Genomic DNA, 27,043 nt, shown 5'->3' with positions numbered 1-27,043 from the left:
TAGGTAGGACAAAACAAGACAGGCTATTAATATTCTTTCATTGTGCAAATGTATTATAAAGGCTCTAATACAGAGCGGCACAAAGCACTTATGCGCATCCCGTGTGCAGAATGATGCGCTTGAAGCAACACAGAGTCACAGCGCGCGGCGCTCCTATGCGGCAGTTTATTGACCATATTCTTTCAGTGACAGTTCCATCAGCTGTCCCGGGTGTCTTTCACAAGTTCTGAAAGGTAGTTTAAATGAGAATGCACGCGTTGGCGATAATGCATAGACTGATATTGTGTGAAAATGTGGAGAGTGTTAAAACAAAGGTGCCTCTATAATTAGCCCACAGGTATCGTTTTTTTACGCATTGCATCGATGCATCGGATCGTTAGACATTAGATCGATGTATCGATCTATATCGATGTATTGTTACACCCCTAATTAGTATCGTAAATGCTGCTTTTGCTCAAATCACTCTAAAAAAAAAAAGATTAGTTTTTTTTTTCATTAGACTTTTTCAGTTCATTTGCATGCATTTTCTATAGCAGTGGTTCACAAACTTTTTCTGCTAGACCCCCTTTTGTAGAGAAAAATATTTCAAGCCCCCCACATAAAGACTCTCAGGCATGACCTTGCTTGTATTTATTTGAAACATTATAATTAATACAGTACTACAGTGACACAGACATATCCAATGAGCACGTCAACACAATGGCCAATCAGAAGGGTGTACGAATCCGCTCAAAGTGTCACATTTTTAAAATTTCAGTACCAAAGTCTGTATTTTTGACAACTCTAGACCTTGCGATTTTTGCAGTTATACTGACCTGCATCTCTCAGTTTTAACCACAAAATGCATTCAGTGTGAATGGGCCCCAGATGCGTTTAAGATTAATTTTTTTACTTGGGCCCTGTCCCAAATGGCACACTCTGGACTTGTGGACTTCCTCAGAGTCCACACTTTGGTGACGTCATGTAGTGCAGACCTATAGGGCCCTTGGCGTGAGTCCACGAGGGCGCATTGAGAGGTATTTTTGGGACAGACTCGATCGTCACGCCGGAAATAACGGTCTGGTTGTTTTTTGACAGGAGCTGCAGGTTCGGTGATAATATTTAGCATCGAGAACCGGTTTCTTTATAAAATATTATCTCCATGTCAACTACACAGCCTGCTTTTGCTTATGCCACCTAGGCATTAGACAATATATACATGCTTATTTAAATAATGTATACAGTTGTAATAATACATAATGTTCCATTTGAACTAGGATTACAATTTTAACACATAATAAACATGTGCGTGAGTTTCAGATGAATTTACAGGTTTAAATATAAATACTAGGTTTACATATGACTCAGTAAAGCCCTGACATTCGGTTCTATTTATTTAATGAATCATAATGCGATCGTATTATTCAACACGCTATTATTATGTTTGAGATATCAACCATTGGTCGATGACCATAATGTTTGTATAAACTGTAGGTAACAACTGGTAAAATGGGTCATAGGTCATAAAAACCGTAATGATACCTACACTTAAATATTCTCTTCTCAGCCATGTCATCAATTGCTCTTGAGCGAAATCTCCTTCCATCCGTTGTCTGATTGGCATTTCGCAAGGATTCCTGGGCAGTTAAAGTGTGCGGAGCCTGCATCAAGGGTACAAAGGGGGCGCTGCTGAGCACACTTCAAAGCGTTAAAATGCTGAATGGGACGGCCTACGGACTCGTAGAGTCGGCGAGCATGCGCAATTTAAGTCCACGAGACCGAAAGTCCACATGAAGTGCACCATTCGGGACATTGAGCGCCACATTTTTAGAACCCCATGTCACATGCAAGACATTTCAAAAGGTGCGAGCACAATGGTCAAACGCCTCCATGTTTACATGGAAAAACAAAGGAAAAGCAGCACCGTGGACTGCAAAAGGGGCTATTTTAATTGGTAGGTGGGACTTCCATTCCTACAGCCACCATAGTAAGTATTAGTATACTTAAACTCTCCAAACAGCTGAAAAACCTGGTCATTCTCTCTCTGTAGGTGGGTGTATACTGCTACAATCAGTGTAACGGATAATGCAGCTGAATAACATGGGGTATGTTTGTGTTTGTGTGTCAGGTGCTGGGGAAGGACCACCCTGATGTTGCTAAGCAGCTGAATAATCTGGCCTTGCTGTGTCAGAACCAAGGCAAGTATGAAGAGGTGGAATACTACTACCAGAGAGCCCTGGAGATCTACCAGACCAAACTGGGCCCTGACGACCCCAATGTGGCCAAGACCAAAAACAACCTGGTACAAACACACTCGCACTTCACACCCTCCATTCATTTAACTAGCAAACAGACCTCCATTTGTGGAGTTGCATGCATATCTGAGCATGTTTAGAGAAAAACCAAGCCTTCAGTACACACGGTCATAGATAAATAATGCATTAACTTGGCAATCAAATGTCCCATTAGAATAACGCAGATTCAATTTGAAATGATCTTCTGTCTGGTCAGTTTTTTTGATTAATATTAAGCAATATATCCAAATGGTGTGGTGTCTGCAATGTTACTGCTGTATTTCTGTCATCTCAGCAGATTATACACAACAGATATGGCTCATTGTGCTTTTGGTGTAATGGAAAAAGCTTTTAGAGTAAATAGTCCTGCTCAGACTAAAACATCTTTCAGCAATGGAGACCCTAAAGGGACATGGTGAAGGAAAAAAATATGAGATGGGAGGAACAATTACAAGTCAGTGCTTTTGTGTTCTCACAAAAGTTATGCGTTACTCTGCGTTCACTCGCATTCACTGCGTTCAATCGCAAAGAACACAAACGTTTTGTGAGTAAACGCAAAGTTTCTCAAACTATTTCGCAAAACTATTGCGAGGGAACGCAAAAGGATTTAAATATATTTTTTCCATCACCATGTCCCTTTGGGGCTCCATATTCAGCTGTCTGGCGTTTAGGGTTTATGCCAGCTATGATTAGATATAGAGTATATCAACCATTGATATTTATCAGACAATTATTGATCAAATTAACAACACATGCAATCAAGCACAAGCACCGTATTTAGAAGTAATTAGGTGCATTTTTATTGTATTGTAGAGTCTAACTTTTTTTCTGCACATAATATAGTAAAATGTAATCTAGAAAATGTATAAAAATGTTCAAATAAGTACATGCCTGTTTCTGACCCATTTCTCTCTTTCTCAGGCTTCATGCTATCTGAAACAGGGGAAATTTAAGCAGGCAGAGACTCTGTATAAAGAGATCCTGACCAGAGCCCATGAGAGAGAGTTTGGCTCTGTAGACGGTATGTGTTTTTTTTCCTGACCTAAGCATTTTCAGAATATCTTTTTGCATTGTTCCCTATAGAATATTTAAATGTGCTCCACACTATTGTACTTAAAACTAAACCTCACAAACTTTCTAAGCAGGGTTTATACAGTCAGCAGCAGCACAGCTTACCACACTGGAATTTAGCAGAATTCAAAATGAAGCTTAACATGGTCCTTAGGGCTGGAGGATGTGTTATTTGTTCATTATATATGTGTTATGACTTTGCTGGCAATATAAAAATGAATCATCGTTGTGAAAATGGCAATATTTGGCCATTAAGTTTCATAAAGATTGTGCTATTGGACTAATTTTGCAATCATGAGATCGCTTACAGCTTCTAAGTATGATAGTGCTCAGTCAGAAATGTTTTAATATTATCTATAATTTTTTTTAATACTGTCTCTGTTTAATATTGCTCACAGTATGGTATTTTTCAAAGTTTGGGGTCGGTAAGATTTTTTTAATTGTTTTTGAAAGAAATCTCTTATGCTCACCAAGGCTGCATTTATTTAATTAAAGGTGCCCTCGAATGAAAAATTTAATTTATATTGGCATAGTTAAATAACAAGAGTTTAGTACATGGAAATGACATACAGTGAGTCTCAAACTCCATTGTTTCCTCCTTCTTATATAAATCTCATTTGTTTAAAAGACCTCCGAAGAACAGGCGAATCTCAACACGTTACGTAACAGTCGGGGTGTGCGCCCCAATATTTGCATATGCCAGCCCACGTTTCCAACATTATAAAAGGCCTTAGACAAGGACAGCCAGTATTAACGTCTGGATGCACAACCAAAATCATCAGACTAGGTAAGCAAGCACAATAACACATAGAAGCACAAGAACAATAGCGAAAAATGGCAGATGGAGCAATAATAACTGACATGATCCATGATAACGTGATATTTGTAAACTGTCTTTCTAAATGTTTCGTTAGCATGTTGCTAATGTACTGTTAAATGTGGTTAAAGTTACCATCGGTTATTACTGTATTCACGGAGACAAGAGAGCCGTCGCTATTTTCATTTTTAAACACTTGCAGTCTGTATAATGCATAAACACAACTTCATTCTTTATAAATCTCTCCAACAGAGTAGCATTAGCCGTTAGCCACGGAGCACTATCAAACTCATTCAAAATCAGAAGTAAACAATATAACAGTATACAATACTCACATAATCCGACGCATGCATGCCGCATGCATGACGGACACTTTGTAAAGATCCATTTTGAGGGTTATATTAGCTGTGTAAACTTTGTTAAGGCACTGTTCAAGGCAAGCGCCAGCTCTGTGGGCGTGGACCACGGGATTTAAAGGGGCTGCAGCATAAAATTGGCGCGTTTATAATGATGCTCCAAAATAGGCAGTTAAAAAAATTAATAAAAAAAAATCTATGGGGTATTTTGATCTGAAACTTCACAGACACATTCAGGGGACACCTTAGACTTATATTACATCTTTTAAAAACATAATCTAGGGCACCTTTAAAACAACGGTAGAAACTAATATTGTGAAATAATATTAATTTAAAATGACTATTTTCTATTTGAATATATATTTAAAGTGTAACTTATTCCTGTCATGGCAAAGCTGAGTTTTCAGAATCCATTAAGATGATGCTTCAGAAATCATTCTAATATTAAAGGTGTTGTAGAACGTCTTTTCACAAGATGTAATATAAGTCTAAGGTGTCCCCTGAATGTGTCTGTGAAGTTTCAGCTCAAAATACCCCATAGATTTTTTTAAATAAATTTTTTTAACTGCCTATTTTGGGGCATCATTAACTATGCACCGATTCAGGCTGCGCGGCCCCTTTAAATCTCTCGCTCCCTGCCCTCCCGAGCTCTCGACTATAAGTGCAGTTATACAGTGCATAAACAAAGTTCACACAGCTAATATAACCCTCAAATGGATCTTTACAAGATGTTCGTCATGCATGCTGCATGCATGCATCGATTCCTGTGAGTATAGTATTTATTTGGATGTTTACATTTGATTCAGAATGAGTTTGAGGCTATATGCTCTGTGGCTAACGGGCTAATGCTACACTGTTGGAGAGATTTACAAAGAATGAAGTTTTGTTTATGAATTATACGGACTCCAAGCGTTTAAAAATGAAAATAGCGACGGCTCTTGTCTCCGCAAATACAGTAATAAACGATGGTAACTTTAACCGAATTTTACAGTACATTAGCAACATGTTAACAAAACATTTAGAAAGACAATTTACAAATATCACTAAAAATATCATGATATCATGGATCATGTCAGTTATTATTGCTCCATCTGCCATTTTTCGCTATTGTTCGTGCTTGCTTACCTAGTCTGATGATTCAGCTGTGCACAGATCCAGACGTTAATACTGGCTGCCCTTGTCTAATGCCTTGAATATGGGCTGGCATATGCAAATATTGGGGTCGTACATATTAATGGTCCCGACTGTTACGTAACAGTCTGTGTTATGTTGAGATTCGCCTGTTTTCCGGAGGTCTTTTTAAACAAATGAGATTTATATAAGAAGGAGGAAACAATGGAGTTTGAAACTCAACGTACGTCTTTTCCATGTACTGAACTCTTGTTATTCAACTATGCCGAGGTAAATTAAATTTTTGATTCTAGGGCACCTTTAAGATTAAGTTTAAGATTTGGTGCTCAAAAAAACATTTCTTATTATTATCAATGTTGAAAACAGTTATGCTGCTTAATATTTTTGTGCAAATCATGATAGATTTTTTCAGGATTCTTTGAAGGATAGAATGTTCAAAGGAACATTATTTGACAGATATTTTGTACAATTATAAATGTTTTTACTGTCACTTTTGATCCATTTAATGTGTCATTTCTTTAAAAAAAACTTATGAACAGTTGTATGTATTAACATGTTTTAATTAGAAATATATGTAAATATTGGTAAATGTTGCTGTGAGATATATTGTCAGTGGCTGAAATATATCAAGATATATAATATTTATATCACCCAGTCCTCATGTACACACGCTTTCAAACTCCTTTTTGTGAATATAGTTCTCTTATCTTCTTTCCTTCTCTTTCTCTCTCTCACACACACACACACACACACACACACACACACACACACACACACACACACACACACACACACTGGCAGGAAAAGATGTTGATTCATTTGTGAAGCTCTAACCAAAAGCTAAAAGCTCCCACTGTTTTTGTCAGTGAACTCACTGGTCACCTCAGGCACTGGAAAAACACCATCACTCATTATATTGAACTAAATGACTAGGCATGTGTTTGGGCTTGAAGTGACGTTGTCCTTTGTTTCCCCCTGCAGATGAAAATAAACCCATCTGGATGCATGCAGAGGAGAGAGAAGAGCAGAGCAAGGTGAGGACAGGTCAAGGGTCACCGGATGAGAGTAATGTTGTGTATTAACATTGAATATCAGCACTGTCCAGATGGTACTTTCACTGTTTTTGAAAGTGCATTTCTAAGTGCTTTCTGTGTTTCAGGGCAAGCAGAAGGATGGCTCTCCGTTTGGAGAGTATGGTGGCTGGTACAAGGCCTGTAAAGTAGACAGGTCAGATATTCCCTTATCTGCTGCATGCATTCATACAAATATACACATTTTGCATAGCTTCAAGATTTACAGTCTTGCTGCTGCAGCATAACAATGAAATGTCTTCCTGTCTGAATTTTGCCGCCTGCAGCCCCACTGTGACGACCACGTTGAAGAATCTTGGCGCTCTCTACAGGAGACAGGGCAAGTTTGAGGCTGCAGAGACCCTTGAGGAGGCGGCTCTGCGCTCCAGAAAACAGGTGTGTGTGGTCTGTTGGCGAAATACAAATGGGTCAAACGTAAATTGACAGCTGTCACTCAGGATTCCGTTGGTTTTTATTAAGGTCTTATAAAGGTTTAGCTTGTTGTGCTGCCAGGTGCTTAAAGCTATAATCTATAATGCTGTCAATGGGAGTTTGCACTCTTTGCGTTTGCATTTTACATATACTACTACCATTGAAAAGTTCGGGGTCAGTACATAGAAAGCTTTTTTAACATTTTATAGAAATTTATAGTGAAAATGTAAAAAATATTTATTAAATAAAATATGATATATTCAATAAAAACAACAAAAAATTATATATATATATATATATATATATATATATATATATATATATATATATATATATATATATATATATATATATATAATATATATGTGACCCGTCACGGAATCCAGGGACACAAGTCGGCAGCACAACTCTCGAGCAAAATGAGAAAGAAGCTTTTTTTTTCAAAATTGGTGATTTTCGTTTTTTTGCAGAATCTGTTAGTTGAGATCATGAAGAAGCCTTTCCGTGTTTGAGATAGCAGTATTGGTATATTTAAAAGCGTACATTTTGAGGTCGAAATCGGCTTGTTTTTCGGAGATTCTAGCACGCAGTAGGGGCGTGTCATTGTCTGTGTGTATTTCCATACTGGGAAGCGTGGCTACTTACTATGCAGCGCTCTGGCCAGCTCTAGCTGATATCAAAATTCAATGAAGAACCGTGGCCGTTACACCGAAAATGTTTTGAAGTACTTCTTCGACAAGCCGGATGCTTATGAACAAGCGCTCACTGATTCTGAAGACGATCTGAGCGACGATGAAAGCGGCATAATAAGACATTATCTCTCTGGAGTCGGGTAACGCGCCGGCGCGTTTTGCAGGTTTTTTTTCACATTGCAGCAAAACAGACTTAAAATACTCCATCATATTTTGTCATAGAGACATAAGTAATATATATCAATTGAAACTATAGAATGTCTTCTTTTATTTGTGTACACTCAGAGTAAAAACAAAATGTTGTGCTTTTTGAAAAATAAAGAAAACTAACATGATGCGTGATCTCTCCTCTCCCTCTGAACGAAGTCCAATCTGATAGTTCTTAGAAAATGAACTGTAACTTAGTGAATACTAATCATAAAAATACTTATGTCTGAAAAAACGTTGAAATGTCAAGTTTTAAAATGTGTAAGTCAAATCGAAAACAAACCTTCTGTGTTTATGTAATCTGTATGAAAAGAGAGCCATGTCAGAAGTCCGTGATTCAGCTCATTATCCGCTAATGCGGCCACGCCCACGGAGCCAGCGCTATTCAGACGCAAATTCAGTCAATACATGCATTCATCGCCTCAATCGTGTATTTATTGTCTTGAAAAGTGTTTTGAATAGCCATAGTTAGCGATCTCTGGCCTCTGTTAGTCCAGTTATTTCCTGGATTGCCTATTCTTCTTTAACAGGCTTCTCAGGTGAGAACATTTCATTTCATGATTAGTGACCAAAATGATCACGGTTATCACAGAATCCTGTTCAAAAAGTCAATTCACCAAGTTTTATGTGGAAAACCAGCAAATAAAAAATAAAATTAGCATCAATATGTACTTTTTCTTTACATAAACATTAAAATAATAACATTAAAAATGATGGGCAGATTTTAAAGGAGTGTCTTGCAACATGTTATCTACAATGCACAAGTTCAAATAGAGTTTTGACAAAAAAGTCACATATTTCAGCCTCTAAATCATTTTTATAAAAGTAAAAAAAAAAAATTACTGACATTTACAATGCACATTAACCTTAATTATTAATAGTATGCGGTCCATGCAGCTTTACAGGGGGTATGGCTTATCTAAATGAGATGTAAATGAGCCCTATTGTCACTCCCAGCAGGTGAGAACAGGTGAGAACTGCACAAACTTTAAAGGGGTTTTTCTCCCTCTTGAGCTTTCTTGATTGCCTACCTTCAAATGACCACAACTTCTCCAAATATTATCAGATTTCCATGTGTCACACATCGTTGGAAAGCTTGGAGACTGCACTTTCAGAATCTGTGAATAACTCAAAATGCCCCAAAACCGACTTGTGTCCCTACTTTCCGTGACTGGTCACATATATATATATATATATATATATATATATAATTTTTTATTGAATATTATTTAATATATCATATTTTATTTAATATATATTTTTAAAATTTTCACTATAAATTTCTATAAATAGGTTAGGATAGGTTGTAGGTCAAAGCTGATTAAAAAATAAATAAATAAATAAATAAATGTCTCAGATCATATTTGTTAATTTTCACTGCGTTTTCTCGTTTGTCTTCCTGCAGGGTCTGGACACGGCGCATAAGCAGCGTGTGGCGGAAGTGCTGGGAGACCCTGAAGTACGAGAGAAGCAGCGGAGCCGTGAGAGCCTGACCTCTGACACGGTGAAGTACGAAAGCGGCCCTGACGGAGGAGAGGAAGTGAGTATGAGCGTGGAGTGGAACGGGGTAAGTACAGTACACACCGCCCAAGCCCTCACACACTACAATGTCCCATGGGTCCCACGAGTCCTGGCAGGCATTAATATACAGTGACAGGATAGTGATGTAGTGCGGCATGGAATTCTGACCAGACAAGATACATTGATTCCCTCATACATCCACCCCACCTCACATCCAGAATTAGATTACATGAAGAATAATGCATTCGGATGTGTGCCAACGCATTGATCAAACTCTATTTAAAACAAGAACATGAATCACTGGAAGCAGATCAAACCTGAAATCAGATGCAGCTAATTATATTATATCAGTGGCTTGTATAGAGTTTAGTATCGAAAGTATGAAAGTAACCTTTAGTTATTGCTCTCAAAGAGCAAAGTGTGGAATTTGCAGGCCTGTTTCTGGGGCTCAAATAGTGTTAAACTGAAGTTACTCTTTATACTTTCTGACTCCATACATTGTTGCAGTCATAGTCCTCATGCTGATTGAGTGTCTAATTTATTTGCCATGTAGTGCTTTATAGTGGCCTGACTTGAAAATCTATTAACCCTTTCAACCATGAATTGAAATTGAAATTATATCCATTGAGTACAGAGATGGTTTTTATTCTTTATACATAACATAATACACAACCAGTCAAACGTTTGGACATGCTTATTTTGGATTAAATTTATGTATGATTTAAAAAAAAAAAATGTTGATTTAGAGTCTTATACTGAAATGCTTGAAGTTGTAGATGTATTTAGATGCATTTTGATTATTATAATTATAGATAATTATTAACATGATCAAATAATTAACATTATTATAATTATTAAAGAATTATAATAATGTTATTTTTTTATATATATATATATATATATATATATATATATATATATATATATATATATATATATATATATATATATATATATATATATATAAAACATTATTATAATTATATTATATATTATTATTATAATGTTATTTTATATATATATATATATATATATATATATAATAACATTATTATAATTCTTTAATAATTATAATAATGTTAATTATTTGATCATGTTAATAATTATCTATAATTATAATAATCAAAATGCATCTAAATACATATATATATATATATATAATGATTATTATTATTCAGTTTTAAAAAATTATTTTAATAATATTTTTATCATTAGAGTTGTCCAGACCTTTGATTGGTAGTGTAGTCATAAACACTTTGTATATTCAAAAGTATCAATATTTATTCATTTCATTTATATAAGATAATAATTTTTGTCTTTTATTGTATTAATAAATAAATGTGTATATAAAGGAAAAACATGCCTTTAAACAAAAGTAAAAACCTTTATTTATTCATACATCTACTGTCTTTAAAAAAATTGCTAAGCAGGTGGGCTGCATTATTGAAATAATTCTCATGCATTTGCTGTTTAAATCACAGCTTGTCTTTTAAACACACTCAATCCTCAAATTAACAGAATTTCTTATGTGCCAGATACAATGAATTGCTTAAAAATATTCCTCAAGTTAAATGAATGATCCGAATCATCATAAATCATCATAAACTCATTCATTAACTTCCTCTTTGTAGCTGTTCATTAGATGAATATGAACTCCTTCTCTTCTGTAAGGCAGATGTTTCGTAGCTGCTGTTTTGATCATCACACCTCTGCTGTAGTCTCTCTGCAATTCTGAGTCACAACTTTTATGCTGCCGTAGCAACAGTAACCGTAGCGCCAAGACAACCAATCAGCATCCCCCTTGGCCAGAACCCGCCCCCCAGATTGTGGGAGGCTCCTATCAGATTCATCGAGCTGGTTTGGCTGTGATCTCATTCACCTGAATTTCCCTTCCCTGTCTCTCTTGCTTATATGTCCTTGTCTCTTTCTCTCGCACACATATGACTCAGTATTTCACTATATACTGTACTGTTATATTGTAAATCTCTTTCTCAAACATGAATTTGTTTTCTTACAGGCACTCACATAGACACATAGCATAAAATCAGCAAGGTCTCACATTTACGTACTTGTTGGGGTCACACAAACAAATATGTTGGCGTGGGCTGTGTGTTCTGTACTCCTGGTGTGTATTTTCTGATTTGTCTCATTGAATGCATGCTCTAATCCTATTTGTGAATGCGTGTGTCTTTGTACACTTAAAATATCCTCTCGCTTTTACCTCTTGCCAGCCCATTTTGTGCTGTTGTCCTCATCTATCTGTATCCCTCTCCCAGTCAAATCTGAGGTCCATAATGTATCCGCTTGCTCAAATCAATGGGACCTCAGGGTTGATATTGTGCCATTTTTAGACCTTGCTCAGAGTTATAGGAATAGTTATGGAAAACAGCCTGAGGCTTTGCCCTCTAAATGAGACTACTGTGCGGAATTTATTTCGGTCAGCCATTTTACTCAAAACAAGCACATGATCCCATGTGTGATCACAGCGGCACAATATTTGTGTTCTTTGTTTTGTTCCAGCTTTCATTTGCTTTGTTTATGCCCCTGTGAGTTGCTGTAGTTCTTCTGCGGTTCTTCTGAGGAGAATATTATTATCGCAATCCATTCACATCTTCCCTCTTGACATAATAACACATACTATGCTCAAATGCAACATTTGAATACATTTGAACGACATTTGAATATAGACCAACCTGGTACCTTGTAAACTTTGTTAGAATCAGAAGTTAGCATCACCCTTGTTCCCTCAACAAAAAGCCAATAGGATTTTTGGATTATTTTGCTGAAAATAAGCTCTTTGACCAACAAACGTTTATGATTCTTATGCACTTTGTTCATCAAGACAATCTTCATAAATGAACATAACTTTTATGATTTTTGAAATTGTAAATACAGTCACCAAAAGTTAAAAGCTAAATGTAGGCTATAAAGAAATTACACCACGGATGTGTGACTTAAACGTCACCACCACTAAGCTACCGACAACTCTTTCAGTCTTTATTTAAAACGTATAAGCGGGAAAGTTTGAGTTAGAATAGTTTACAAGTTCACGAGAATAAACACAACGAGGCTGTAAAATGGGACTAATGAGTAGATGAGTTTTTCTGTTCAGCGTGATGTTTAATGTTCTCGACAACCTCTGTAGTCGTATTCAGCCACATGTTGTCAACTGCCTTTTTCAAGACAAGTAAAAGCTTTAAAAAGGGGGTATTAAGTATGTATTTTATGTCATAAGCTAAAACGCGAACATATCTTGAGCTTGTGTTAACCACAGATATTATTTCAGGCATTTAACCAAACACCCATTCAAAAACCCATTGACTCCAAGATGATGGAACCATAAGTGCAAAAATGCTAACTCGTTTCTGGGTAATAAAGGGGTCCTATCTTGCTTTTTTATATATATATTTTCAACTTTCTTTAGTGTGTAATGTTCCTTTTTAAGCATGAAAAATGTATGCAAAGTTACAAAGCACAAAGTCACTCCAAAGGGAATTATTCTCTGTATCAGTTTCTGAACTCCCTGAAACGCCTCAATTGTAGTCTTGAGTTTTCTTCTGTGAACAAACGTGCCACAATATTCCTCATTTAAATAATTCCCACCCCAAGGCATAAAAAGGGACCAGGTTTAGTTGAGTTGGGTTAGTAGTATGTTGTCGTCATGTCCAAGAGACGCTGTTTTTTTTTACACCCCAGCTCAAGTCATGCTTGCAAAGGTGGTTCTGCTTGATGAGCTTGTTCTAATTATCAGACTCTGGCTTGGGCTCGAAACTGACGCCATAATTAGCTTAATTATATTAGTGTTTACAGCGCCTCAGGAAGCCTCCAGAGCTGATACTCACCGGTTATTATAAGGGCTGTTACCTTTCCGACAAACTCTTAAGCGGTAGGCCAATCACAACAAACTGAGTCCGGACCAATCAGAGCAGACTGTGGTTTTCAGAAGACGGGTTTTAAAGAAACCAAAACTAAAACTGATAGAGGGTGAAAACGAGTGCTGCAACAATGTAAATTATAAGGGAAAAGAAAGTTTTTGACTATTAAATGATGTAAATGTATTCTATTAGACCCCATAAACAAAATTATGAACCTGTAAATGAGCATAACAGGACTCATTCCTGCAGAACTGCTGAATTTTGCATATTGCATGTCTTATTTGCGAGAAGTATTCACTCATATTAAACTCTCCTCACCAAGATTCTATTCAAACTGTTACTTCACCATGACAGAAGCTGACCTGGAAGAATAAACTGACCATAGAAGAAAAAGTTTGCACAAATGCTATAGCACCCCTTGAGGCAACTCTGAGAATGCATAGAAAAGAGAAGTGTGTTCTGGTGTGACGGAGGCCAGCTAGTAAGAGCTGTGTGAGTAAACCTCACTCCTCTGGTCTCAAGAGGCCCACTAGCGACTGATTCTAGAGGCTTCGGTCTTAGTGTCCTTATTAGCGCACTTGCCTCCCAAGCAGGAAATGCCAGCTCGAATCCGGCTCGGGGCAGTCTGAGTAGAACAGGACGGGTTACATTGGTGCCGTGACCCAAACGGAAGTGAGGTTTAGGGGGTGAGTGTAACGGAGATCAGCTAGTAAGAGCTGAGGGGTTACACTGGCACATTTCAGAATCCAGTGGCATGAATTTGAGCATGTGTTCAATTGCTTGTGTACAGTATGTTTCAGGCCTTACTCCAATCTAACATTTTCTATATCTCTTGCTTTTTCATCTGTCTTTTTTCATTGTCTGCACTTTCAATTTCAGTCTCCCTAATAATATAACATTGTCTCTGTTCCTCTTTCTCTATAACCTCTCTCCTCCTTGTGTACTTATTCTGCCTCCTCTTGCATTGCTCTCTTTCTTTCTTTCTCGTGTGGTTGGCAGGTATAACTCCAGATGCCTTGTTGTGGTTGTTGAACTTACCTTCTGCATGATGGATGCCCTCCTCACCCCCCTCTCCAGCTTTGATGTTTTTCGTCTCCTCTCTCCGAATGGCACCTTTCCTCCTCCTCCTCCTCCTGTGGGCATAAGTGGGCTAAAGCAGACCTGACCCAGGCCAAGTTCCTTGGCCTTTCCTTCTTGTCAAAGCTGAACTAAGTCTCTCTTCTATCTTGCAGCACTATAATAATCTGTCAGTCTGTAATATGCCCGTAAAGAGGTATCTTCTTGTCTGTCAGTCTCTTTAACTGTTTGTCTGTTCATCTGGGATGTAAGCTATGCCACTATGTCTCTGTGTCTCTTACTAACTTCCTGTAGAGTCTCCTGCTGTATAAATCTCTTAGTAAACACACTGTTTTCTTGCTCAAATACTCCAGAGGGACTATCCTCCATTTTCCTTCCCATCTCTAACACTGACTGAAACTTTCGTCTCGGCTATATTTCGTCTCAGCTATAGTCTTAATATAGCTGCTTTGGTGTTTTTAAGCAATAGTTCACACAAGAATTGAGATTCTGTCATCATTTACTCACCCTCATGTCATTCCGAACCTATTTGCTGTTATATTCTCCATAGTGACCATATCCGTCAAAACTTGCACTATATTGCAAATCTGTGTAAAAGAGCTGTGTAAAGAGAAAATACACATGCACATTTGGCACAAAATGAGATGATTCTTTAATGGAAAGCCAAGCTTAAACCTTAGTCGGAGAAGAAGTCCTATTTAATTTGACAAATTAAAACAAACTCTGCTCTGATTAACGTCTATGCTGTACATTTGACATACATCCTCCATAAAACAATGTTCTGAGTTCAATAATAAGTTAAACCCAACAGCATTTTTGGCATAATGTTGATTACCGCAAAATAACTTCATCTGGTTCCTCAAATTTAAATTTTTAAAAAAGTAAAAATCATGCAGTAAGGCAGTAAATTGTCAAAATTCCAAGTTTTAAATAAAATCAGTTTGATTTAATATAATTGTGAAGAACTTTGAACATGTGGTCATACTTTTGAAACAATATTTATAGCTGAATTTATAAAAAATAACATTTTATTTGGCTATTATTTTGTCTTGTGGACTATATGGAAACATCTAGTATGCAAAATAGCTTATTCAAGGCAGTGCTAAATAAAAAGGCAAACTGAAATCTTAACATCCCTCTTATTTCCTTAAAATTATGTAACAAAATAATATACAGTCAAACCAAAATTTATTCAGACACTGAACATTTCATTCATTAATACAGTTTATTCACTATAGTGGTAATAAAATATAATATAAGATCTCATAGTCAAACTGTGTCAGAAAATCTTACTCTTACTTAATCTTAATTATGTCAGATTACACTTAAGCAAAACATGGTCAGGTCAAAGTGTCTGAATAATTTTTGGTTCCAAATTTTTATCAATTTTACTGGTAGTCCACTGTATGAAGAATTGTTGGGTATAATATGTCACGGTTTATTTAGCTATCCTCACTTACATAAATCAACTAGTGTCCTGCACTCACTAGTAAACTATATCAGAAATATCAAAAATGTCTTAATCATTTTTGCTTTGACTGTATTAAAACAAATAAAATGAATAAACTGAGGTATGAGTCAGAATTATACATTGTGCTAATCACCATTATGCCAGAAAGTGCAGCTTCTCTTGTATCGACGCTAACATTGATTTAAGCTGCAGGTCCTGTTACACTTAATTCTCTCATTTCTCATTGGTTCCCCACAATGTTTTGTAGTGCTGAGAGCCATTTGAACTTTGATCTGCTGTGTCTGAAAGCGAGCCCTGTAATGTTATCTTTCTCTCACACCTCCTGTACAGTGCATTAATGTGGCATGGTTGTGTATAGTCCACTAAAACTTGCTTTCCACAAACTTTTTCAAACCATTTCATATTGTTCATTATTGTGAGACATTGTATATAGTAGAACACTAGAGAAGGGAGATGGGTAGATGAGAAGAGAGGGATGAGATGGGACAAATAGAAGCATGTCTGTAGAATCTGATGCTCTTGTTTTCTTTCTTCTACTAACACGTTCTCTGGTGTGTTGCTGCATCTTGTGTCTTTCATAACTTCAAATAAAACTGACTTTGCTCACCACAGCCTCTGTCTGTGTTCTCCTTCTCTTTTGAAAGCATATGTGTGTTTTCCCAGTGAAATGTTTAAGCCTGATGTTGGTGTGGTTGTGAGTGGGATGTGTTGTGGCTGACTGCTGTAACTGCTTGTCTTTTTAATGGAGGTGGTTGTCATGATTTTTCTGGGTCAGTGTTGCATCTTCTTCAAACCTCTCCTTCCTCCTCCCCCCTCCACCTCCATCTCCATCAACCCCTCCAAAATCCTTGTCGCTTTTCCAAGCCCCTGGATGAATAGCCAGGTTCAGGGGGTCAAAGGTGAGGGGTCGCAGCAGAAGAGACTGCAGCAGAGCATGCTGTGGTAAAGATCGGAGGACGAAATGTATCAGGACCTACAGAATATTACAGGGTTCCTACTTTAATGGGAAGATTTCAAACCTAGAAATGCTCAGCTGTAAAATTAACTAGAAATTGGTATTTTGTAAGAATAGTATACAGTAGAAGTCTGTATACAGTTCTATAATTCTTTTAAAATAATTCTTTAATAATTTTTAATCATTCTTATCTCATAGTCATGAATAACTGGAAAATGTAATGGAGAGTCATTAAGAAATATTTTTTTGGAGTAGAGCATGAGAAAAGATTAATTATAAAGTATATTTTTTTCTTTCTTGAAAGATGAAAATAACAAATTGAACTGTGGTCATGTGTGAGCCATATTTAAGAGATTTAGAAATTAATGTTTGTTTAAAGGGCTAGTTCACTCAAAAATTAAAAAAAATTGCCATCATGTCCTTCCAAACCCGTAAGACTTTCATTCATCTTCAAAACACAAGATATTTTAAATGAAATCTGAGATAGACAGCTACGTGACTGACACTTTGTCTTTTCAAAAGGTTCATAAAGAGATCGTAAAACTAATCCATACGAATTAAGTGGTTTAGTCCAAATTTTCTGAAGAGACTTGATCGCTTTATATGATGAACAGATTGAATTTTGGCTTTTATTTACATATAAACATTCATCAGCGAACATAAATAGAAGCTCAAAGATGAACAAACCTCATTGGGTCTTGCATGTCAAGCAAGCATGTTTTAGCTTCTGTTTACCACAACTGATGTGTGAGTTGATCAATGTTTATATGTGAATATAAGCCTTAATTCAATCTGTTTATCATATAAAGCAATCATGTCTCTTCAGAAAATTTTGACTAAATCGCTGTATTCATATGGATTAGTTTTACAATCTCTTTATGAATTTTTGAAGCGTCCAAGTGGTAGTTGCGTGGACTGTCAATGGAGGGACAGAAATCTCTCAGATTTCATGTTTCAAAGATGAACGCAAGTCTTACGGGTTTGGAACGACACGAGGGTGAGTAAATGACGACAGAAATTTGATTTTTGAGTGAACTAACCCTTAAATTAGTTACGTTAAATTGTGTTTGGCTTTGGAATTTATGTCCTTACCAGCAAATATAATCTTATTTGCAATGAAAGTTTATATGATTCAAATATGGTTATTTGTATAAATAATTTTAGTTCACCCAAAAATGAAAATTGTCAGGAAATTTGCTTACCCTTATGTCAGTTCAAACCAGTAAGACTTTTGATCATTTCTTAGGATGTAAATGAGGATATTTTTTAATACTCTCTCATAATTTTTGTTCATCCACTGAAAGCTCTTGCAAACACAATTTTAAACCTTTAAAAAGTTCATAAAGACATCATAAAAGTAATCCATATGAATCAAGCAGTTTAATCCAAGTCTTCTGAAGAGATATGATTGCTTTATATGTTCGTCATATAACTCTATGACTTGGAATGAAAAGTCATTTATGACAGAATTTTCTTTTTCGGGTGAACTATCCCTTTTAAACGAACATAACCGAGGACCATATTTCCAGATCCAGGTAAGTGATCATTGCACTTGAGTGTGTTTGAGGATGAGCTTGTGACAAAGGACAGTGCTCTCTTTCACTAATGTGCAGTATGAATAAGTATGTGTGGTTTTAATGCTGCAGCTTTCTGTTGGCAGGACGGCTCGGGCTCGTTGAAGCGCAGCGGTTCCTTTAGTAAACTACGAGCTTCTATCCGACGCAGCAGTGAGAAACTGGTCCGCAAGCTCAAAGGAGGAGGCTTACGAGAAAACGAACCCAAAAATCCTGGGTAACTATCACCACTTCCATCCCTATTTTCAGACAAAACCTCCCCTTTCCAACATCCCAAACCTTCCCACTACGGACTCAACAATGGGTATGACACCATGATCATTAAACAATATACACTGGAATAGCAACTTGAATGGCTATATGGTTTGAAAACTGGGAAAGGGGAATCCCCTCAATCACACTTTTGGGAAGACATTTTTAAAATTATTACAATTGAGAACTCTGCAGTGAAGTAGATCTTGATGTGCAGGATTGAGCAATTTAGGATCTCACAATTACTATCAGTATTTCTGTCTGGAATGATGTTATTAGACATTCTAAAAATAATTTAAATGTCATTGGGAGTCATAGACTGTAAATATGGAGAGCATGAAGTGAATTATAGTGAATGTCTCAATCTGAATTACTCTAAACACTGGATGACACCAAAAAAAAAAAAAAATGCTTTTCCTTTTTAAAGGGTTTTTGGGACCGGCTTTATAGAATTATCTCTTTAATGCGAGGAAGGCAGGTGGTTTACTACATGGAGATGGGATTTTGCACACTGTGATGACGTTATAATGAAGGAAAGTCCTCTGGCGGTATATGCAAAGTCTTTCTCTTTCACTACCCAGTTTTAAGTGGATGAAGGGATTTGCTTGCTTTATTAACTGGGCTGTATTTTTTTGCACATGTATAAACCTGCTTAACCCTGAATGACACATTGACATCTAACGTGACGGACGAACGACATTACGATGCAGTGTGTTCAGGACGGCTCACTGGGGTGCCTGTAGCATCTGATTTGCCAGATGTGACTAACTTTCTCTCCTTACCCTGTAAAATGCCATTTGTTTTTATTTATTCTTTGCATTTTAACTATATTTTCTGGTGTGTGTTATGATTACTTTGTTCATCTTTTATGCCTTTTTGCTCGGTGATTTTCTTGATGCCTTTTTGTGTCTGCTTGGATCTGTTTTTTATTTGAGGACTTTTATTACTTTGTGCTGTGTTGTACATTTTGTTTAATTGAATAAACATTTCCATGCAAATTTGCTGTCTGCTGCATGCCTGTTTCCTCCATTTTCTGTCTTTTGGTTCCATTTGCTGTGTTATCCAATTTTTTTTAACCTCTTTTCTCATCTTTTACCTTCTGTCTATCAACTCCCTGGCAAACATCTTTTTACTGTCCCTGTACAATGGACCCTTTTCACAGACTGTGATGATGAACCCCAGAAACATGAAAAGGGTCTGTTGCAACTCCATTTTGGTGTCTGTTTAGTGTATATAATTTTGTGCAATATGTTATAAAATCACCCTTTTCAGTCTTAAAAAAAAATAGTTTACCCAGAAATGAACATTTTGTCTTCATATACTCACCATCATGTCTTTCCAAACCTGAATGATTTTCACCAAACGCCAACAAAAAATAAACATAAAGTAACTCTAAAAGTGGTCCGAATGTTCCAAGTATTCTAATCATATAATTTATCATTTATGTTTATTATTAATATCATTTTCCGCCCTTCATATTCAAACTGAAGTGTCGTATTCAGTTACAATATATGCAAAAACCAATTGCGTGTTGGCATCAATGATGTCAAACTTGGTGTAATGCTTTTATTCACCATTTATAAATTTGAATGTGGAAAAATAGAAATACAGGTTTGAAACAACATGAGGGAGAGTAAATACAGATCCCCATCAGAGGATTGGACTGAAATAACTCAGCAGTAATATTACATTTAAACAATTTTTTTATTCTGTATGAGAATATTTATCTGTGAGTAATGAGAGAAGTGTCAAAAACAGGTGGCAGATGACTAACGTAACACACAGTGGCCACGTACACACTGTAAACTTATAGGAGTGACATTTAAATACTGGAGTGAATTCCCAAAATTATTGTTTTGTGTGTGTACGGAACATGACTCGCTCCTGAAATTGCGATGATTGACACTTGATAACCACAGCAACATTCTTGCATCTCTAAGTAATATTAGAGTGACTAAAGATAACAACTTTTTAGTTTTAAGTTTGTAAGGCTATTTTATACAGTGCTCTCTTTTAAGTGTTGCCATGTCCACTTATTATAAGTATTTTTGGGCTGCTTGTTTGGGTTTGGTGCATAAAGTGTACCTCTATCCCTGTGGGGCTTTTTTTTTTTTTTTTTTTTTTTTTTTTGCACATATAGAAGAGAGACACATCCATGATGCACATTTAAATACATTATTAACTAGTTGTTCAGTTAGGTACTGCATAGAATTTTTGTAAATGCAATCACTCAGAACAGGATTAAGCACTAAATGATTTATCTGCAGTGTGTACATGGCCAGTATGTCATTGCATGTCTTTCCACTGTGGTGTTTTTATCTTAGTCCACATTATAAAGTAACATCATTGAGTGAAAGTTGCTTTTCCATGTTTTAACCCACACATTCCCATCCCTCCGTGACCCTTCACACCTGCCCTTTGACCTAACTGACCTGCTTGCATGTGGCTCTCTCGGATGCAGCATGAAGAGGGCCAGCTCTCTTGGAGTTCTCAACGTGCCGGATAAACCTGTGGGAGAACTCAAAGTAAGACAACATCTTTCTTTCCTGCTCTTTCACTCTCCTGACAGCTTTCTCCTCAGTTTCCAACTCAGTCTGTTCTTGCTGTCTGTCTCCATCTTGTATATATTTATCTTTCTGTCTCTCAATTCCTCCTGCTCTCTTTATATTTTCTGGCCCATCTGTCTAGCACTTTACTGTCTTTCAGCCTCACACTGTTGGACTCTTTTGAGGGCATCTATTATCAACACACCCACAGCTCTATCATTACCATATTAACTCACATTAATTAACTGTATGTGTGAGATCTCACAGCGGTCACAGACTAACACATTTGATTATGTTTATTAAAATCCACAGTCATAACTACTGATGGTCATGGGTTATAAGCAAACACTTTGTTAGGAAAAAATCCTGAAGTTCAGCTAATACATTGATCAGTGTATTTATAATACCTAAAGAGATGCCTATAGACACCTCAAAAATAGTATTTCACATTATCTTTTTTGGGTCTTTTTTTTCCAGTTCTTTGGTGTGAATCTATAGAGTCTTTAAGGACACTATAAAATTAATTTTTTGTGAGTTTTAGTCCATGTAAGCTTTTCAGCTATCTATATGCTAACCAGTGTTGGGGTAACTAGAGTTATGTAATCAGATTACTTTTTTTAAAGTAACTAGTAAAGTAACGCATTAGGCTACTTTTAAATTTACAACAACATTTCTTATTTTTTACTGTTTCAAATAAGTAACGCAAGTTACTTTGTTTTCCCATGTATTGACTGACAGCTAACCTGTCGCCATGTTGAGAGAAATCGAGTGTAAACATGATGGTTATTGTAATTCTACACTAAATGTGAGCATTTACTCATCTCACTTGCAAAAAAACAGAGTCAGTATTCCTCGAAATGAATAAAAACTGTGAAAATCACTGGAATATAAAATAGACTGCACAAAACAAAGCTACGGTATGCAAGTAAGGGTTCAGTTTACAAGAAGATGTTCGAGTGATGTACGAGTGACGTCGTACGAATTAGCCACCTCGTAAAATACGTACGAATTGGTCGTGAGACATTGCATACTGCCTGAGTAAGTACATTTGATGAACAAGCTTTAGTATGGATAGTATGTAGTGTAAATGAAATCCAGACATACTACATTTGGAAAGACATGGTTCTCTCATGACTGTAACTGATGAACTGTCCAAGCTATTTGATGTTTATTCATTTAGAGAATCTTTCCTTTAAAATTACATCGAATTCAGCTATTTTTGGTCCAGTGATTTTTAATTAAAAAAGGTTTGTTTGAATGCTTTACAAGGTGGGTGTTTTGCAAAAATGAATTTACATAGAAAATGAAACATTTTTCAGCCAGACTGCAAGATGTTAAACTTGTTTGTTAAACAGTTAAAACAGCTTCTTTTTTTTAACATGATTGTGGGCCTTTTTTTGCCCCTCTAACACTGTGTCCTGGCAAAATATCAACTAATACAATTTTAATGTCTGAACTGATAATGGGATTAAAAGTTATAAAATATAAAATAGACTGCACAAAACAAAGCTACGGTATGCAAGTAAGGGTTCAGTTTACAAGAAGATGTTCGTTTAAAACATATCTTGATGGTGACCTTACCTTTTGTTCACCTCCTTCAGGATCTCTTGAGCTCAATTTACTGCATCTTTCTTACAGGAACGAAATTATCGTCTAAGGCAGATGCGGGACCTGAGTTCCAGTCACACTGACCTGGCGCATTGAAGGTCTGCTGTTGGATGTCTCAAATGAAGAGAGGTACTAAGAGGTCTCATCATCTGGCTGACCTAAGCTGTTTAGACAGGACTACCTTATCCTGAGGTTACTTTTGCTCTCGAGTCTCTGTATATGTATTTAATTTCCGGTAAGTTAGCTGTAGAAATGACAACTGATGTAAAAAAGCTAAACCAGAACCAAAGTGCACAACAAATTTGAGATTATCATGTTCTGCAAAAATATGAAAATAGGTATTTGGGCTCAGGTTGAGACTAGACACTCTAATGGCATTTTTTGCTGCTTTCATTTGATTTACTTTTCTTTGTTTTATTTCGAGGTGTACTTTGATGCTTTTTTTTTAAACCAACAACTATAGGACCGTTTTTATTAAGGATTATAGTGACTTAAGTAACAGAGGTGTGCATATTTGTGTGTTTATAGTAGTTTTGTCCCTCTTTGTGACTTAATATTCTGCCATTGACAACGTTAGTGTTGTTTATACCTTGAGTTACACCAGAGGACCATAATGCATCTGTAAAGTACTGATACAATCAAACTTATTCCCTTGATAAAGTGAGAACTGCACCGTGTTAATGAAGGTCTATGTTTACATGAGTGATGGTTCAATGATGCACATTTTCTTATTGCTTTTGAGAAGTGGGAGGGACAGGCCTTATTTTTTATCTGGTTTATAACACAAGAAAAAGATTTTAGATGGTTTACGCGGACATGGTTACATAAGAATGTGGATTAAACCTCAGGACTGAACGAACAGATTCAGTATGCAAAGTAACACTGCACTTTGAATGATCTCATAGGATAATGTTACACTTTTCAAGCCATTAAATGTTACAAAACTAAATTGAGTTGTTTACCTCGGTTGTATCGCTTGCGTTTGGTAATTATTTCAATGTTTTGACTGGTTTTACTTCTTACGCCACCATAATATTTGCTAATGAGGTCTGTAAACTGAATACTGCAAGTTTTCATGAACAATAACTACAGGAAGCCTTTGTCTTTCTGTAATTTGTGAGGTCTGTTATCTCACATGGAGTACTGCTACTCCAGATAAACATGCACTGGAATATGAATTCTGTCCCTGATGTTTAACTATAGTACCTGTTTGAAAGCAAGTGTGCCTTGTTGTGAGTGCCTCAGGCAGGTTCTTACTAATGAATGTGGAAGTTATTGATTTTGTGTATGACGACAGAACAGTATGAGCTCCTTAAGGTCAGATGTAAGTCAGGATTTTACAAGGTAAATAATTTTTAATACTGTGGTCAAATAAAAGCCCAATATATATCAGTGTATCGTGTCATGGATTTATGCTAATATTGTGTACTGCTCAACTGGCCTTCTTGAATTCGTTTCTACTCTTTTTGTTTTCTGTATCCATTTAACACTTTCCTTTAACCTTTCTATTGGTGTAATATATTATATTACTGCCTGATGCAGTAATGAATTCATCATATGTGTGTATCAGTGTTTTCTCTGTAAAATTCTCTGCATTGTGACAATGTGCAATAGGGTAGCTGCTGTGTGTTGGGTGGATTTAATCTCACACCTAATGTTTTACTGACAAAAGCTGGAATATCTGCTCGGCTTGTGTGTTTCAGTTGTCTTTGTACTCTAAATGAATAAATATATCACTTGCATTTTTATACATACTTGTTTTACTTCACTAATTTGAGCTTTGCTACACACTTGTGGGACTAAATGTGCCCTTCACATGTTTGAATTTCATTTTCAGACTGTTTTATGTGCGATTAAATACGTTTTTTTGACTGTTGATCAGTTTGTGTTCTATTTGGCTGTTATTTTTATTTTATTTTTTGAGAACGGGGTTACAGATGTGGCACTCGCTCCCTTAAGTCAAAGGTTTTTAATGCTAAATCCATATGCAGTTGCATAGTATTTACGGTTTGTAACCCTAAAATGCAGGCTAGGACTCAAGAGGTTCCAGTTAAATTTACCTATATACCATCAAAAATATTATTATAAAATTAAGGACAAAACCTGTGTGTAGTAGCAGGGACTGTTGTGACCTGTATAACCCTGACATATTTATTTTTGTGGTTTTTGATGTTGCATTTCTACTGTCTGTCTCTGTCTTCTACAACTTGTGTTCATTGTTTTGTATTTTGTTGTATGTGTGTTTGTGTGTGTATCCTGCATTTCGCACTGGACTCATGTATCTTCCACTTTCTCAGGCTGCCGCTGTGCTGGCTAAACTGCATTTACTGCCGTGTTTGTGGTGATGTGTTGCTCTGAATATCATATGGTATAGTGTACATACTTGAATAAAGACAACAGAAGTACTCTACTACTCTAAGATTGTGTGGGTTTTAGTTCCCCCTGTTGGAGAGTCGAGTGGTTTCAGAACTTTTTCCAGCCATTCTATGTATTACCTTCTTTATGGGGTTTAGTTGGCCTATGGCTGATATAGATATACATTGTAAATATTTATATTTATTCTCACACTTTTAGGTGTCTTTACTGTGTACTTGCATTTAAAAAATGTAGGTACAATATACTTGATGTGTTCATGTTGTATTGCAAAACACGTAATCAGGGTGTTTTTATAAGTATATAAGTTTTTTATAAGTGTTTTAGTATAAGTACAATGTACACAATAGTGCTTTGTATCAAATTCTAGTTCAAATGTTAGTACATAGCAGTTAAAGACACTTAAAGGGTTAGTTCACCCCAAAATGAAAATTCTCTCATTAATTACTCACCCTCAAGTCGTTCCAAGACTTTCGTTAATATTCAAATGACTATCTTGTTGATGACAGAATGCGGTCAGATTTCCTTCCATCACTTCCTTCGCAACTGAAACTTTGACAGTTCAAAAAGGTCATAAAGAGATCGGAAAACGTTTTTATGATGGACATTTTTAATTTAGGCTTTTACTCGCATATAAACTTTGATCAGTGAACATAAATGATGCACAAGAACAAACCTCTTGTGGAAGCTGAACTGCGTAATACACACATGAATGAACCTCATTGGTTACGCAGCACGTTTGAGCAGAATTTTTAATATCAAGTGGGACCATCTTACCTGGAACACAACAGGGAAGAGAAAATAATTTTATTAAAGCTGCTGTAACTTTTTTTGGTTAAAAATAATCCAAAATCAATTTTTGAGCAAGTACATAACCAGCCAGTGTTCCGAATAGGGCTGTCAAACGATTAATCGCGATTAATCGTATACAAAATAAAAGTTTGAGTTTGCCTAATATATGTGTGAGTACTGTGCGTAATTATGTATATATACACACAAATTAATGTATATATTTAAGAGAAATATCTTATTTATGTACAACATATTTTTATTTATATATAATATAAATTGTATAAAAATATAAATACATATACTTATAAATATTTCTCAAATATATACATGAATGTGTTTGTATTTATATATACATAATAATTACACACAGTACTCACACATATATTAGGCAAACGCAAACTTTTATTTTGTATGCGATTAATCGCGATTAATCGTTTGACAGCCCTAGTTCAAAACCTTACCTTAGCCCAATTCACAACGATAAGCTTGTAATAATGTTTTATAATAAAATCGTTACTGGTGGGTTTCTGCGGGAAATTCGAGCACACAGCCGTTCGTCTTTGCGTCATTACGTCACATCTGTAAACAGAAAGAACGAGTCCCAGCTAGTAGGCTATATGTGAGGATGCTACTAGTGTTTTCTCACAGCAGCTGGAGTAATTAAACTTATCATTTTGATGGCGAATTGTAATCCAGAAAGGTCCAAATGACATCAGTGACAACTGGAGATTCACCAGTAGTCAAAAGCAAAAGACTTCAGACTTCGGAGTGGCTACAGAAATTGAAATCTACAGGTAATGCTAATACACACTAAATGCACATTACACATTGCTGGTGTTTTTAACATTAAAGGGTTAGTTCACCCAAAAATGAAAATTCTGTCATTAATTACTTACCCTCATGCCGTTCCACACCCATAAGACCTTCATTAATCTTCAGAACACAAATTA

The 27,043-nt window shown here is 36.1% G+C and overlaps 1 protein-coding gene across 6 annotated transcripts in view; it reads left to right on the top strand.

Moving 5' to 3' along the window:
* The window catches only part of klc1a (kinesin light chain 1a), a 47,325-nt gene extending 23,002 nt beyond the window's left edge, over positions 1-24,323 (top strand). For 2 of the 6 annotated variants that reach the window (XM_048204356.1, XM_048204357.1), the window contains exons 9-17: positions 2,108-2,281; positions 3,195-3,294; positions 6,630-6,682; positions 6,808-6,875; positions 7,006-7,114; positions 9,455-9,616; positions 18,609-18,739; positions 21,236-21,299; positions 22,959-24,323. In XM_048204356.1, coding sequence (XP_048060313.1) covers positions 2,108-2,281; positions 3,195-3,294; positions 6,630-6,682; positions 6,808-6,875; positions 7,006-7,114; positions 9,455-9,616; positions 18,609-18,739; positions 21,236-21,299; positions 22,959-23,024 — 927 coding nt within the window. In that variant the 3' untranslated portion in view covers positions 23,025-24,323. Of the gene's footprint in view, positions 1-2,107; positions 2,282-3,194; positions 3,295-6,629; positions 6,683-6,807; positions 6,876-7,005; positions 7,115-9,454; positions 9,617-14,444; positions 15,692-18,608; positions 18,740-19,201; positions 19,773-21,235; positions 21,300-22,958 lie in introns of those variants that run through there. The other 4 variants (XM_048204358.1, XM_048204360.1, XM_048204359.1 and 1 more) reach the window with 4 other exon arrangements.
* Positions 24,324-27,043: the final 2,720 nt, after the last annotated feature.

Source organism: Megalobrama amblycephala, linkage group LG10, assembly GCF_018812025.1.
Source record: "Megalobrama amblycephala isolate DHTTF-2021 linkage group LG10, ASM1881202v1, whole genome shotgun sequence".
Taxonomy (NCBI): domain Eukaryota; kingdom Metazoa; phylum Chordata; class Actinopteri; order Cypriniformes; family Xenocyprididae; genus Megalobrama; species Megalobrama amblycephala.
Note: the sequence above shows the minus strand (reverse complement) of the source record. Positions and strands in the feature narration are given on the sequence as shown.